This window comes from Chenopodium quinoa, unplaced genomic scaffold (assembly GCF_001683475.1).
Source record: "Chenopodium quinoa cultivar QQ74 unplaced genomic scaffold, ASM168347v1, whole genome shotgun sequence".
In the NCBI taxonomy this organism is placed as follows: Eukaryota; Viridiplantae; Streptophyta; class Magnoliopsida; order Caryophyllales; family Amaranthaceae; genus Chenopodium; species Chenopodium quinoa.
Genome location: NW_018745067.1, coordinates 172662 through 188017, shown reverse-complemented (window position 1 = coordinate 188017; position 15356 = coordinate 172662). Strand labels below are relative to the sequence as shown.

General features: G+C 35.9%; 1 protein-coding gene across 2 annotated transcripts; it reads left to right on the top strand.

Annotated features, from left to right (window-relative positions):
- Positions 1-233: 233 nt before the first annotated feature.
- LOC110709403 lies at positions 234-4609 on the top strand. Of its 2 annotated transcripts, none has more exons than XR_002508928.1 (2): positions 234-743; positions 3970-4609. XR_002508928.1 is itself a non-coding variant. In XM_021887624.1 (2 exons), the coding sequence occupies exons 1-2, from the start codon at positions 2426-2428 to the stop codon at positions 4004-4006; spliced, it is 1494 nt and encodes a 497-aa protein (XP_021743316.1). In that variant the 5' UTR covers positions 2362-2425; the 3' UTR covers positions 4007-4609. The 2 variants fall into 2 exon arrangements, 1 of the variants encoding a protein (XP_021743316.1); XM_021887624.1 differs by lacking the exon at positions 234-743 and adding an exon at positions 2362-3882.
- The last annotated feature ends 10747 nt before the right edge of the window (positions 4610-15356 follow it).

Sequence of the window (15356 nt, the reverse complement as noted above, 5' to 3'; positions counted from 1 at the left end):
AATTACCTTCATTTTGTGTTATTTAATTATAATTATATTGATCTTCATTTAGTGTCATTTTAACATTTATACTTATATATTGATATTGGCGATGCAATTAGATTCCTCCACAATAAAAAATAAAATAAAAATCCTAAATGTCCAACTATTATTCTAAAAAAACCCCTTAAAAATTAATAAATTGGCAATGAAGAAACATTCAACACGCATCCAAATCTCAAAAATCATTTGCTACTATTATTTAGGAGCTCCTTCCCAAATTAAAGTCAAGAAGAACCGCAATTCCCAAATTGCAGCCAAAGTTTTAAGAATTCCCAAAGTACCGTCCACGTCACCGGTTCAGGGGGAAGAAATTTTAAATCCGGTCTACAGCAAAACCGCTACCTGAAGTAGCGGTTTTTACTAATAAACCGCTACTTCAGGTAGCGGTTTCTTTTTAATAAACCGCTACTTCAAGTAGCGGTTTTTGTTTAATAAACCGCTACTTCAAGTAGCGGTTTTCTAGCAGGTATAATTTCCTGATTTCACTTTCCTCTTTCATTTTCGTCTTCTCACCAAAATCCCATCCACGCCTTCCACCAAAATCACACCTCCTTCAACGGAAGCCGGCGCAGCCAAGGAATCCACCGACGCCGCCGGAGCATTCCTCATCAACGAAGGCCGCCGCTGTTGACGCCGAGGGTTCGACTTTAGTGGTCGGCTTCGCTAATTTCAGAAGAAACGTGCTGATCTTCTTGTTTGTGGTAAGTGCCCTAATTATTTTTTGTATTCAGTTATTGGGTTTGTTGTTGTTATTGAGTTTGTTGTTGTTATTGAGTTTCAGAATTGTATGTATGTGTTGTTGTTGTTGGTTTTGGTTGTGTTGTTGTTGTTAGTGTTCTTGTTTATTGTTGTTGTTATTGAGTTTCGGTTTTGGTTGTGTTGTTGTTGTTAGTGTTCTTGTTTATTGTTGTTGTTATTGAGTTTCAGAATTGTATGTATGTTTGTGGTTGGTTTTGGTTGTTGTTGTTGATTTACTTACCTTACATATAACCCTTGTAGAATTATTAATGGTTTCGATCACATTACTCAGTTTAGGTTGCTATAATTGCTGATTTTGAAAGTGAAAATAGAGCTTCTATACACAAAGTACATGAGCTCAAAGTACATGTAGTCATGACTTATGCCCATGTTGAGCTTCAAGAGGTATTAAGACCTTCATAGCTCAGTTTAGGTTGCTATAATTGTGTAGTTTGCTTGCTTGATGTTAGGACATTGCCACACTGTTAATGAATTTTTGCAATCTAATATCTTTGATTAATAATGGTCTTTTCTAGAATGAAACATGGAGGTTCCGAACTACCCTCTATATTGCTATTGGGGTGGAGAAATTGTCCACAAAGATAGCAATATAACGTATAGGGGTGGGAATCAAAAATTTGTGTTTGTACATTCTGCGATGACATATTCACAAGTTCTGAACAAGCTATATGAAGAATTGAGTGTTGATCCTAGAGGTGTGGAGTTGAAGGTGGTTATGCGTTATCCTATGGCTGGGGCATATGTTGCAATTCCGTTAAATGACGACAACGCTGTTAGAGCTATGTGGATTGCTGTGACTCAGAGTTCTTCTGTTGCAATGCAATTGTTCATTGAACAAGTTCCAAAGGAGCCAGTTGTGCAAACTAACACTGGTTCCTTTCCGGGGATGGATTTTTTTGGTAGTGTGGATCAACCGTTTTCCACTGGTGTTCAAAGTGTGGGCATAGGGTCATTCACAAGAATGCTTGTTGATCCACATTATTTCAATGACCATCTCTCACAGTTTAGGTCTCCGGCCTCATCGCCTAATGTTGGAACCTCGACAAGCACACAACCACAAGGCATTCTTGATTCTCTTGACCCAAACAATGTTGATGTATTTGGCGATGCAGAGATGAATGACACTGATGAAGATGATGATGAAGAGGTAATTGAAGCTCGTGATAAGGCAATTAAAGGAAGCGCCCCCACTTCAGACTTCAATGAAGTGGCGCAAGTTGATCCTCGTTTGAATAACTCATGGATGTCTTGGTTAGGAAATGAGACATATAACAATGGGGGAGAATTTGAGGTTGGTCAGCAGTTTGACTCATTGCAACAACTGAAAGATGCTGTGAAATCTTACTCCATAGCTAGAAATCAAACAATTCGAGTTGTGGAGGCAGAGCCAGAGAAATATGTTGTTGAGTGCAAGAGGAAAGAACAATGTAGTTGTTCGTGGAGGCTTAGAGGAGTGAAAGATCCAACACTCTCTACGTTTAAAATTGTGAGGTACAACGGCCCTCATGCAAGTAACTGTGTTGGTGCCATCGACTCGGGAGATCATAAGCTACTGACTTCCGAGTTCGTTTGCAATGTTCTTCTAGATGTCATTCGCGTTGATCCTTCATTGAAAATCAAGACAATGGTGCAACTTGTGAAAGAGAAATTTGATGGATTCCAAATAACCTACAAGAGAGCATGGCTAGCGAAACAAAAGGCAATAAAACTCATTTATGGGGATTGGGAGGGTTCATATGAACAGTTGCCTAAGTACATGCAAGCTCTCAAGGAATCAAATCCTGGAACTGTTGTTGAGTGGAGGTTGTTAGAGTGTACGGTTCCTGGAACACATGTTTTTCAACGAGTCTTTTGGGCATTCAAGCCATGTATTGATGGATTCCGTCACTGCAGACCCCTTATCACCATTGATGGCACTCATTTATATGGCAAATACAAAGGCACTCTACTCATTGCCATGGGAACGGATGCCAATTTTCAACTATTCCCCCTTGCTTTTGCGGTTGTCGAAGGAGAGAACAATGATAGTTGGTCTTGGTTCATGGCTTGTATTCGTGCTCGAGTTACAGATAGGAAAGGGCTATGTGTGATATCTGACAGACATGCTGGTATTTTAGCAGCAATGGAAGAAGTTGGAAGTGGTTGGGAGGAGCCCAATGCCTACCACAAGTACTGTACACGACACTTGGCTTCTAATGTGAACTCAAAATTTAAAAGTGTCGTCATAAAGAACCTCTTTGGCAAAGCAGCTACTGCAAGGCAGAAGAAGAAGTTTGATTACTACATCAACAAAATTGGTGACTTGAATGTAGAGGCCCGTAGGTACTTGATGGAAATTCCGTACAGTAAGTGGTCCATTCATCATGATGGTGGTTTCAGGTTTGGTGTGAAGACTACAAACATGTCGGAAGTTTTCAACGGAGTCTTAAAGGGGGCTCGATGTCTCCCGATAACCGCTTTAGTGCAAATGACCTTTTTCCGGGTTAACTCCTATTTTGCAACTAGAAGAAGTTGGAGTAAAAGAAGACTTGAAGAGGGCCATGAGTTATCGGAAAAGGCTAAGAAGACAATAGAAGCCAACATGGAGAAAGCCACGCACCATGAGGTTGTTGCTTTTGACTATGATGCCACCGGGTTGTATCAGGTTAGGACCGGTCGTGGAAGAAGAAAAGCTGGTAAAGGTGGTAACTCCCACACTGTGAATCTGTTGAGCAAGACATGTACTTGTGAGAAATTGAGAATATACAAGCTCCCATGCTCTCATGTACTAGCAGTTTGTCGTCATAGAAGCCTATCACATGCAGACTTTGTGGATTCTTTTTTCATGACCGTCGAATATAGGCGTTCATACGCGAAGTGTTTCACACCAGTTCCTGATCCTTGCCACTGGTCAGCTTACAATGGTCCTACTACTATTGCCAACCCAGATTTGAAAAGAGGCCCAGGCCGACGGTCCACTAGAATTCGAAATGAAATGGATGAGCGTCCCAATCGTGTGAAGAAGGCATGCAGTGTTTGTCGGCGACCTGGGCATAACAAGAAGACATGTCCTACTCTTATTGGTGGATTTGGATCATCTGGGTAACATGATTAATTATATATTCTTGTTTAATATTTATGTTTTTTCTCGAACGCTTAACATTAATTCAATTTTTTGTTATCGTGTAGGTCCCATGGAGCCGGTGATTCGTCCAGGCCCAGTTGATCCATCTGTTCTACGCTTGCAGACTTCCCATAGGAGCCACTAACATTAAAACTACACTTAAATGTAGGCACATGCATTTGCTGATTTGCACGTCCAGCTATCGGGAGCTACTGAGACCATCTCCCACTTGCCACCAGAGACGGCTATACCATTTGCCATACAGACGATGCTGGGTTTTACATCATTTTGTGGCCAAACCTTGTCTAGGGTGGGGCAGTCACACCTTATTCAGCAGCCTCGACCGTCCACGTCTTCATCTTCTACTGTGCACACTATGCCGATCAGACCACCACCTCATTGTGGAGGCCATTCAGCACGTGCCTTCCGTCCACCGACTCCTTCTCAGCATACTATCATGACATCTCCTCCACTAGTGCATCGCCAGTATCAGAGAAACCGACGGCGTAGCAACACTACGTCTGGGGTTGGAGTTGGCCTGGATGACATTCCAGAGGAGACAGCTGCATCATCTTCATCGTCACCTCATGGGAAGAAGCAACGCCCGAGCTAAGTGTATATTTTGGAACTAAACTAATTTTTTTGTAAATGCTTAGAATTGGATTTTGTTATATTTAATCAATTGAAAAATATTCGACTTTGCAATTTCGACTTCCTTAGATCTTCATAAACTTGTTATTTATGGTGGTTGTGTTGAAAATATGCTATATATCTCATGTTTTACAGGTACACAACTTGCAGGTTTTTTTTTTGAGTGATTATGCAAGTTTGAAAAAAAAACCAGTCCAGGGTAAACCGCTACTTCAAGTAGCGGTTTTTCAAAGTAAACCGCTACTTGAAGTAGCGGTTTTCCAAAATAAACCGCTACATAAAATAGCGGTTTTTTGTAAACAAACCGCTACTTCAAGTAGCGGTTTTAAACTAAGAAACCGCTACTTGAAGTGGCGGTTTATTGCAAAGAAACCGCTACTTCAAGTAGCGGTTTACCCTGGACCGGAAAAAAAAAAACCGGTTTTTTAACCAGTGCTTACGTGGACGGTACTTTGGGAATTCTTAAAACTTTGGCTGCAATTTGGGAATTGCGGTTCTTCTTGACTTTAATTTGGGAAAGAGCTCATTATTTAGAGGTTATTAATATTTATTTATTTATGTACTATTATTTGATCAAAATAACTTTCTACCATTCCGTTGGATTGACGCCTTGACCGTACTAAATTGTCGGTCACCTCACGTGAATCACTGCCTCGTTAATCGACGACGAATCTTATCTGCTTTGTTCTACTTTGGCAGTATTCCTTCTTTTCATTTGCTATAACCACTGCCTGTCATGTAAACTCCATCTTACAGCCTTCTTTTTAAAATACGTGTCTTACTATTGTGGCCTTTGCTGGAAAGATTAAGCTCTACATTTTAAATCTCACCGTAGCTTGCTGTAACTCTAGCATATCTCTCTTATATTTTAAGTGTTTTATTTGAAGTTAGGTGAGATGATAATGTCACCTTCACTATTTATGGAATAAAGTTATTGACAAATGTCAAAATTTTGATTTTTATAAGAGTAAAGTGTACGTGGGAATTGGGAATGCACCTTCGAAGTAATGTCTGGGGTGATATAATAATTGACCTCTAATAAAATTGGACGATACACAAAAGATTTTGCTGCTAAAGGTGTTTGTTTTCTGTTGACTGTTGTTTCCATTTGAGTTACCGTACCAATCATTTAAATGTACTCCCTCTGTTTCTCATTCGTGGACGTCATGATAAATTAGTTAAAGTTTGACTTTATTGTCTCCTCATACTTTACTAACTTTGATCATTAATATATTACGGAGTGATATTATATTATTATTGTAATATTCTATTAAAAGTATAAGCGAAAAATGTTCAATTTTTTTTATGAGCCCTAATTGTTTCATTTTAGTTTACACATTTTTTTATAACTATATTGAAACTAAGCTATGTTTGTCTTAGGCGAGGACTCTATACTCCCATTGTATTTTACACTTTATTACTACCTCTATTTCTTTTTAGTTGACACGCATTCCTTTTTAAGAATTTTTTTTTGTTGACACGTTTTCTTTTGGGGTAACTTGTTTACCTTACATTTATAATCTACCCTACTTGCTTTTCATTCTCTCTCATTCTCTCTTCTCTCCTTAATATATGTGCCTAAATTAAACGCGTCAACTAAATAGAAACGGAGGAAGTATTTTACTAGTTTGATACCCCGTGTGATATTCGGGCTGTTTATTAAATTTTGAGATAAACTTTTTATTGATTCGTTAGGAATTGATGTGATTTTGTGATGGTTCAAATTATGCATTAGGCATGCAATGAATAATAATAATACCGGTGAAAATGTTTGATTTAAAAAAATTATATAAAAAAAATATAGCAAAGTAAGCTTAAAAATATTACAAATTTCTAAAAATTAGCCAAAAATAAAGTAAACAAAAAAAATTGTTCTAAACATGTTGGATTGACTTGAACTGGAAACTTTGAGCTAGGGTTAACATTTTTTGACCCTTGACTTGAGGTGACTTGACCCGAAATGACCCGTAAACCGACCCGATTGACAATTCTATATAAAGTATTCAAATCATACTAGATTGTGAAGTATTTTTTTTGTTTTGTTTTTTTTTTTACAACAACTGGATTTTTATAAATTAACAATCAAATATAAAACAAAGGTTAAAACTTAATACTACCACCTTCCACTTTAAACTAGCATAAGAAACATAAAAATGGCTTAGAATCGATTAGAATATATTATAAATGAATATTGTACCTATTAATTCATTCGTTCCATAAAAAAAAATTATGATATAAAAATAAATTTATTTGATAAATTATTAATATTTGTCTACATGACGTGAAATTTGGTGAAAAGTTAAAACGTCAAGTGGTACTGTCTCATGATCTGGCTAAACTTATAATTTATTTTGTACCCGTAAAATATAGGTATTTTATTGGAAACAAAATTCTAAACAACAAATTTTATCCTATAAATCTATCCAAATTTTATTGTAATAAAACTCTTAACTAACTTTTTTTATCTTACAATGTCTATCCTAGTTTTTTATCCTATTAAAAAATATAACTTTTTTATTCATAAAAAATATATCCAAATATATCCTATGTATCATACTAATATTTAATTGTTGCCTATATGTCGCAAAACTTGGCGAAAAGTTGAATGCCAAGTGTCACTGTCTCGTGACCTGGATAAATATTTTATGCTATACTTATATTTATAAACTTTCATATGTGGTTGACTATACCGTGTAACTAGGGTTACATATTAAGAGGTTACTTATTCAGGGGTCACCCGGTCAAGAGTTCCTTATTCAGCGGTTACTCGATCGGTCAGGGATTACTCAGTCAGGGGTTCCTCTCACACAGAAAACACGCTAACCGAATGAGTAACCCCTAAATAAATAACCCCTAAGTAAATAACCCCTAAATAAGTAACCTCTGAATAAGTAACCCCGGCAACGCTGTGTGGTTAGCCACATAGAAAAGCACCGAAACACAAGTTTTTATATGTGGATGGCCACACGGTGTTACCAACCATCATGAGGGTTACTTTATTAGTGTTATTGGGGTTAGGCTATGTTTGTTTAAGCTTCTGAGCAGATCAAATGTCAACAGATTATTAACTCTTAGCATAGCAGACCAAATAGGATATATTTTTTTAGTGTTACTCCCTCCGTTTTTTTTATATGCATCACTTGGGAATGCACATAGTTTTAGGAGATAAATATAATATTGTGAGTGGGTGAATAAATTATTATAATAAAAGTATGATGGGGACCGTGAAAGAGAAAGTATGTGAGAGAGAATAGATATTTTATTATTTAAGTGGGGACGTAGAAGAGAGAGAAATGATAAAATAAAATAATTTGAGTGAGGTTTAAAGTAAGAGAGAGAAATAATAATAAAATATAGTATAACTTTACAAAATATAGAAGTGATGCATATAAAAAAAAACACCCATAAAAGGAAAGTGATGCATATAAAAAAAACGGAGGGAGTATAAGGGTTACTCGGTCAATGTTACAAGGACTGCTTTATCAGTGTAATACTCCTTTTGACCCTGAATCTCTAGGACGTTGGACTTTTTTCACTATTCATGTATTAGCTTTGACCATAATTTTCTACTAACATAACACAAACATATTTTTATCATAAAATATGTCATTAGATAGATATTAATATAAAGGTTTCACAATATAATGTTTTAAATAATTTTCATCAATATTTAATTAATAAAAAATAAAGTCAAACTAGTGCACTGACATGTGTGCAATGTTGATTGTGTTAAATATTAGGTCAGTGTTAGGGATTAATCGGTTAGTACTACATAAGTTACTATATATCAGTGGGTTACTTTGTTCGGCCACATGGTATGACTAAGTGCACACAAAGTGCTTTGATACGAAGGTATATGCATCTGACTTGGTCGATATTCCAAATATATCATTTACTTATTATTCATGGCTGCTTGACGGGTATGACTTTTAATTTATACAATTATATATACATACTCATTGTCCACCAAATCATGTCCATATACCCGCTCCAAGCGAAACAAGTTTGGTACGTAATTCGTAAAAAGGTAAAAAGCTAATGAATGTTTCGGTCGGGTGTTAAACTAAAAGTAGAAATATTAAATAGGCAAATTTGTCAAAAAAACCTTTTAGATGTGCCATTTTGTGAAAAAAAAACCTTTTAAAAGCTTTATCGTTAAAAAAAACCCGAAGTTAAAAAATTTTTGTTTAAAAAAACCTAGTACCACTAATTCACTTGATTAACCCTCTAATCTCTTCTAATTACTCTCTAACTTTCACTTAACTATTAAATAATTAAATTAATGGAAAAATGGAAAAGAAAAATTCAACCTTTGCACTTTTTCCTCCTAAAAATTCAACTTTTATTTTATTCCTCAAAAATCCAACCTTTATACCCCTCCTTCCCCAACAGATCCATTTTACCTTTAATCTGTTAAACAGGTAAAAAAGATTTTTTATTGTTTTTTTTCTTTAATTCTCTCAATTTCTTTTCTCACTCCTCCTCTTTCTCTCTCCTCTCTCCTAAAATGCAGAAACAACCAACTATCCACCATTACCACCAGTGCACCGCCAGAACACCACCAACACCAGCCAACCACTCTCTCACCACCACAACCCATCCCGCGTAACCACTCTCACCACCACCATGACACGAAATCCCACCATAACCACCCCAAACAACTCACACCAACACCATAACCCGTAACCTAGTCACCACCACCAAAATCTGAAACTCGAACCCACTCAATTCGCAGCACAAACTCGCACCAACACCACTCAAGAATTTTTACACTCAATTGAATTTGGTTTGCGTTTCCTGTTAATTTGAAGTAGTTGGAGAAATATACACTCAATTGAAGATCTTGAATTCAAATGAAAATTTTGTTTGGGTTATATGAAGAATTTGTATTGATTTTCATTTGTTTTTGGGATTTTGCTATACTGTTTCTGTGAATGATATTGCTTAGGATTATGGTGCTACAATGAATTAGGGTGATGGTGGTTGTTTGGTGATTGCGAGTGGCGAATTGGTGATTACGGTCGGCGAATTGGTGATGAGGTGGAGATGGGTCGGTGCTGCGGCTGAAGGTTTAGGGTGGTGGTGATGGTGGTTGTATGGTATTGTGGGCTGTGCGTGCGGTTGTTTGGGTTGGGCAAGGAACTGTAGCGATTTGGAGTTGGTGGCTGGGTGGTTTGGAGTCGGTGGTTGCGGTTTGCGGGGCTGGTGAAATGGAGGATAGAAACGGATGAGTTGGGTGGTGGTGTGAGCTGGGTGTGGCCGGAAAAGTAGGATTGCTGGATAGAGAGGGTAAGGGGAAGATGTCGGAAAGGGAGGTGGTGAGGAATGGTGGCCGATTTAATTGAGGGTGGTGAGTAATGGTGGTCGGATTTAATGGAGGGGGTGAGGATGGTGGCTGGAAAATCTGAATTATTTTTAATTATTTTTGTTTTTTAATAATTAAAAAAAATTAACCTATTAATAGCTGACATGTGGCATCTAACTTAAAACAACAGGTCATCAACATGTAATAGACCTTTTAAAGAAGAGAGGATATAAAGGTTTGATTTTTGAGGAATAAAATGAAGGTTGGATTTGTAGGAAGAAAAAGTGCAAAGGTTGGATTTTTCTTTTCCATTTTTCCTAAATTAATTTATAAAATTAAAAAAAAAAAACACCACCATCACTTTAACCACTAGCCCAGCCACCCTTCTCCTTTTCCCCTCCCCTGGCAGCAGCTCCCTCCCAGCACCCAATTAAATCACTCCCTTAGAATCCAATTCCCACCACCACCCCCTTCTCAAAACCTCCATTTTCTCTCTCCTCCTCCATTAATGGCGGCCGTTGAGAGAGACCCTCAAACCACCTACAACTCCCACCATTTATAACCTTTTAAAAGCACCATTTATCTTTGCAAACCACCTCCTCACTCATTTATCTTTGTCAAAATTGATAAATTGAATAACTTTTGATTGTAAATGGTTTAATGTTGATGGTGGTTGAAGAAGGGGAAAAAGTGAAGTAAAAGAGGGAGGAAGAAAACAAATCCCCTCTCCCTGTCGAGGTCGAGGTCGATGTCTATGGGTGGAATTTCGGGAATTCCGATCGAGTGGGTGTGGCCAGGGTGATTTTCGTCGCTGAGATGGTGGGTAGGTAGGCTGTCGGGGTTAGGGTTTAAGGAGGGGGGTGGGCCGACGGTTCAGACCGTTTGGAGGTGGTGGGTAGGTCCGTAGGTGAGGTTTCTGGGTTTAGGGAGGGTTGCGGTGGAGTTGCGTCGCCGGTGACGGGAGCTGCTGCCATTGGAGGAGGGTGGCTGGCTGGTGGTTAAGTGGTGATGGTGGTTGTTTTTTTTTCAATTTATAAATTAATTAATTATTTATTGGTTAAGTGAGAGTTAGAGAGTAATTAGAATAGATTAGAGGTTAATCAAGTGAATTAGTAGTACTAAGTTTCTTTGAACAAAAAAAAAATTAACTTTGGGTTTTTTTTTTTTTTTACAATAAAGCTTTTAAAAGGTTTTTTTCGCAAAATAGTGCCTTTAAAAGATTTTTTTTTTTTTAACAAATTTGCCAATTAAATAAAATAAAATATGTAGTTTTGACATGAATTCCATACTTATATTACATTAAATAATGTTTTAAATATATATTTAATGATACGAGGTATTCCTTAGTAAGATCCTTCAAACAATTAAATTCAAACTTTTTATGGTTATTAAACAATAATAGTACTTTTCGTAATTAATGCTCTTAACTCAGCAAGGCTTTGTGTAAGCCTGTAAGCATCTAATGAAGCGGTGAGAGTGTTCAAATTTACTTGGTATAATGAAAGTTAGGTAGAACAAGAGTGTAGCCGTGTAGGACTACGGAGTATTATATAATGTCAATTTCAGTGGCACAATATTCATAAGAATAGATTAGTTATAAAAATAATAAAAGTGATAGACAAATGGCATGATTTTAAACAGAAATGTTAAATAAAAATATTGTTTTTTTTTTTGAGTTAGAGCTTTGAATAGTGGACTTGGGAAACTGAAAAGTGAGAATTGCAACATCCAATTATGTCACTTGTATTGCAAACAACTTGAAAAAAAAATTGACAGAAAAGAAAATAAAATATGGCTAGTGTTTTTTTGTTGACGGTTGTTCTCGTTTGGATTTACCGTACCAATCATTTAGTATAATACTTCCTCTATTTCATTATTCGTTTATTATTATTCGTTCTTATGCTGACAAAGTGACAACTGACATGATTGTTACTCATTAGAGTTTGGACTCTTATAGTCAGCCAACTACTTGTTGATTAACTTTGATCATTAATATATTTATTATCGTAATATTTTATTATATTATATATAATTTGTGGTACTTTTTTCATATTTTATATTCCGTATTTCATTGTACTTTTCATGATTGTTTTAAAAGATATGATACTCATATTTACAAGGTATACTTTATTTTAAGAATCTCATATATTTTCTCTGTTTCACAATGATGTTCATGTTTGGAATATTTAATTTTTAAAAATTATGAGATAATCTTTTAAATTTCTCTCAATTTATAAGAACAGATATAGTCATATAAGATCTAGTTTGATTCGTTTGGGCGAGAACGTTATTAATATTTAACTTTTATAATTTTTGCTAATGTGAGGTTAAGGATATTTGCGGTCAAATATGGGTGAAAACTTGCATCGATTTACGTAAACAAGATTACAGGAACATCATTATAAAACGGAGGGAGTATTAAGATAAGAAATACTTTGCAGTTAAGCATGTTTGATTAAAAGTAATGTAAGGATGAGTGTATATAAGTGAATAAAATATTTGTGATAGCTTATGGGAATAATATTTTATACTAGATGCATGTCTGGTGACGATTATTGACTTTACCCCAATTATGTAATGGATAAATTTTGATTTTGAATATTCGAGCTTGAACAAGTTTTAAATGAAGAGCTTAATTGTCAATGAACACGAATAATGAGCATGAAAGAGCTATCCGCCAGCCTAAGTCAAGTATCAATTAAGTTGTTCAAATTGGGTTTCTTTATTGATCGAGGTTGAAATTATTGATCATTTGTTTATCAGCAAAAGCGAAAGAGCTTCAATCGATTTTGATCATGATTTATTCATGCATGAGTGCATGAACTCATTGTAACCCCTAATTTCAATTACTTTTCACATATTTAGTTTAAACATGAGATAAGAACATGTCAAATGTGTTATTTGGATAAAATTTATTTTCGCAATATTATTATCTCATTTCATGTATAGAATCAACATTCATTCCTCAATTTCATCTCTAAACCATTAATACCGTGAAACAAATTAGTAATTAGGCGATGAATATAATGCCCAATCATAGATTCATGGTCACTCTTTCTCAACAATGGTTGAGCTCTCTCCAATCATACAAAATTGCATACTACGTATTAGCTTAGGATGATCCTCCATTATTAAGGCATAGTCTACATTCAATTTTCTTGTCAATTGAAATATAAAACCGTTCATTTGCATTGAATTGAATATTCAACCACATTTTGTCAAAAAAAACCACATTTTACTATCAAATAAACTTGTTGTACTGTGACTCTATGGGACGTGTAAGCATATCATCTTATATTCTTATCCATCTTTGAGACCATAATATTAGCTTCAATTTATTGGCATATACAGCTAGTGCTCATGGAATAAATAAAGGTCTCTAAATCATATTTTTTAAAAATTAAAAATGTTTGTTAAAAGGCTAAAAGTAGTGGATGTAAAGAAGCTTGGAAGTGGAAATGCACCGTCCACCCAAGGGGGATGATGGACCACTACCCGGTATAGGCTATCCCGCCCAATACCAAGTGACGTCAGTTTTTTTTTTGGGTATATTTTATTTAGGATAAATAACAGTACTTAATGACTTAATAACAGTATTTGATAAATTAATAGCAGTACCTTAATTTAAAATAACATTTTTTAAATAATACACTGATTTTTACTATAACTCGATCTGATAATTACTTTAAATGACTTTTAACGGTACTAGTTATCACAACTCTACTACTTATACATCAAAATAAATTATTTTAACAGTTTAAAAGCCCACCATGCTTCGCAATAATAGTTATTTAACTAGAGAGTTTTGACCAATACCTGAACTTAGTCGACAATGGAACCTCCGGCGTTCTGAGCTTCCGGCTTTATCAAGGTAGCTAACCCCAACCCTGTCTTCCTTAGATCAGGCTCAGCACAGATCTAATTCGTTTCCTACCTTAGACCGTAATCTCTAATTAGACAATCCTTATTGTGTTTATGATAGAACTAAATAGACATATAACTCATTTGATATACAAGGTTCAAGGGGATAACGTTCCCTTCTTGAACGAAACTTTTATTTAATTTGAAAAGATTACAACATTCATATATTACAACAAACACACAAACTGAAAGCTTAAACAGATATAAGCTGAACTAGAGTTTTTCTCTACTTTAAGAGAGATGGAGAACCAATCTGTCTCTTAAGGTGAGTATTTTTCTCTAGAGGACTCTCTAATGCTTTCAGAGCAATTCTCTAGCTAACTCTTCCAACTCTGCCTTCACTTCTTGACCTAAGTCCCTTTATATAGGGAAGCAAACTTACATAGGATCATTATCCTGACTCAGCAAGCAATTCTACACCATAGCTTTTTTACAAAGATACTTTAAGACAGAAACAATTAATAAAACGTGGCTACAGTAAAGATGCCTTGATTTATTGCTGGTGTGGGCTCATGCATTCATAATTTCATCCATCATCATATCTTGTAGGCCTCCCTCACTATCTTTACTGTCTTCATAAATAGGATTCTCTCTGCAAAGGTCTGCGACACATTTGGCTGCATACTCTTCATCCCAACTCATGAATGCTTCAAACAGATACTCATAGCCTTCAAATGACAGAAACTTTCCTATTTCGATATCTTCTAAATTAAATATTTGTAGATTGACTCGACATTTTTTATGCCATCTACTAAATATTCTTTACTCTCGTTAGGCGCCACAATTGTTGTGTTACCAACACGAAATATGACAAGAGGAATTTCTTTCCTTTTTATAAAATCGTTAAGATATTGTGAAATGTAGAAAAATCCCAATGCTCTTGCTTCAGTTGGATTTCTAACCGTCTTCTGACGAATTAGTATGGGATCTTTGCAATACCTCACTCCCCCAAATACTATTAAGTAATGCGGGGGGCTAACTTTTCCTTCTTTAACTTCGATATTAGCACATTGTACCTTTACACTTAACCGAAATTCGTCTTTTTTGTCATCACAATATTTTCGAACCTTGTTGAATGCGTACTGCTGGAACTTTGTAAGTCTTGGAAAGAAAGAGTCATTAGGAGTAGGGAATTCATAGAAATCATGTACCATTCCATAATCCCAAGCCTTGTAATGTATACTAATGAATGGAGCATTTTTATTAAGAGGATATGGGTAGATTCGCAATGATGCAACTTTAGAGTTTTTGGGAAACTCTACTCTTTCTCCCCATAGATCTCGAAGATCACAGAATTTACTGGACCTTGTAGTCACCAACTCGTACCATGTCCTAAAATCATTATCTCTTATTTTGTTTAATATTGTATCTCGTACATCAGGAATGAGCTGAAATAACATAATTGTTATCTCGAACATCAATATCCTTTGGACTGCCCGATGGCAACCCTTAATTAAACCATCTCGCGAATGTTGTTTTGCTGATATGATCAAGCCTTGCATTAAGGCCCAACTGGAGGGTGAAACCCGCTCCATTGCCTTCTCGGTCTCATCAATGAGAGTTTTCCTCTCTACA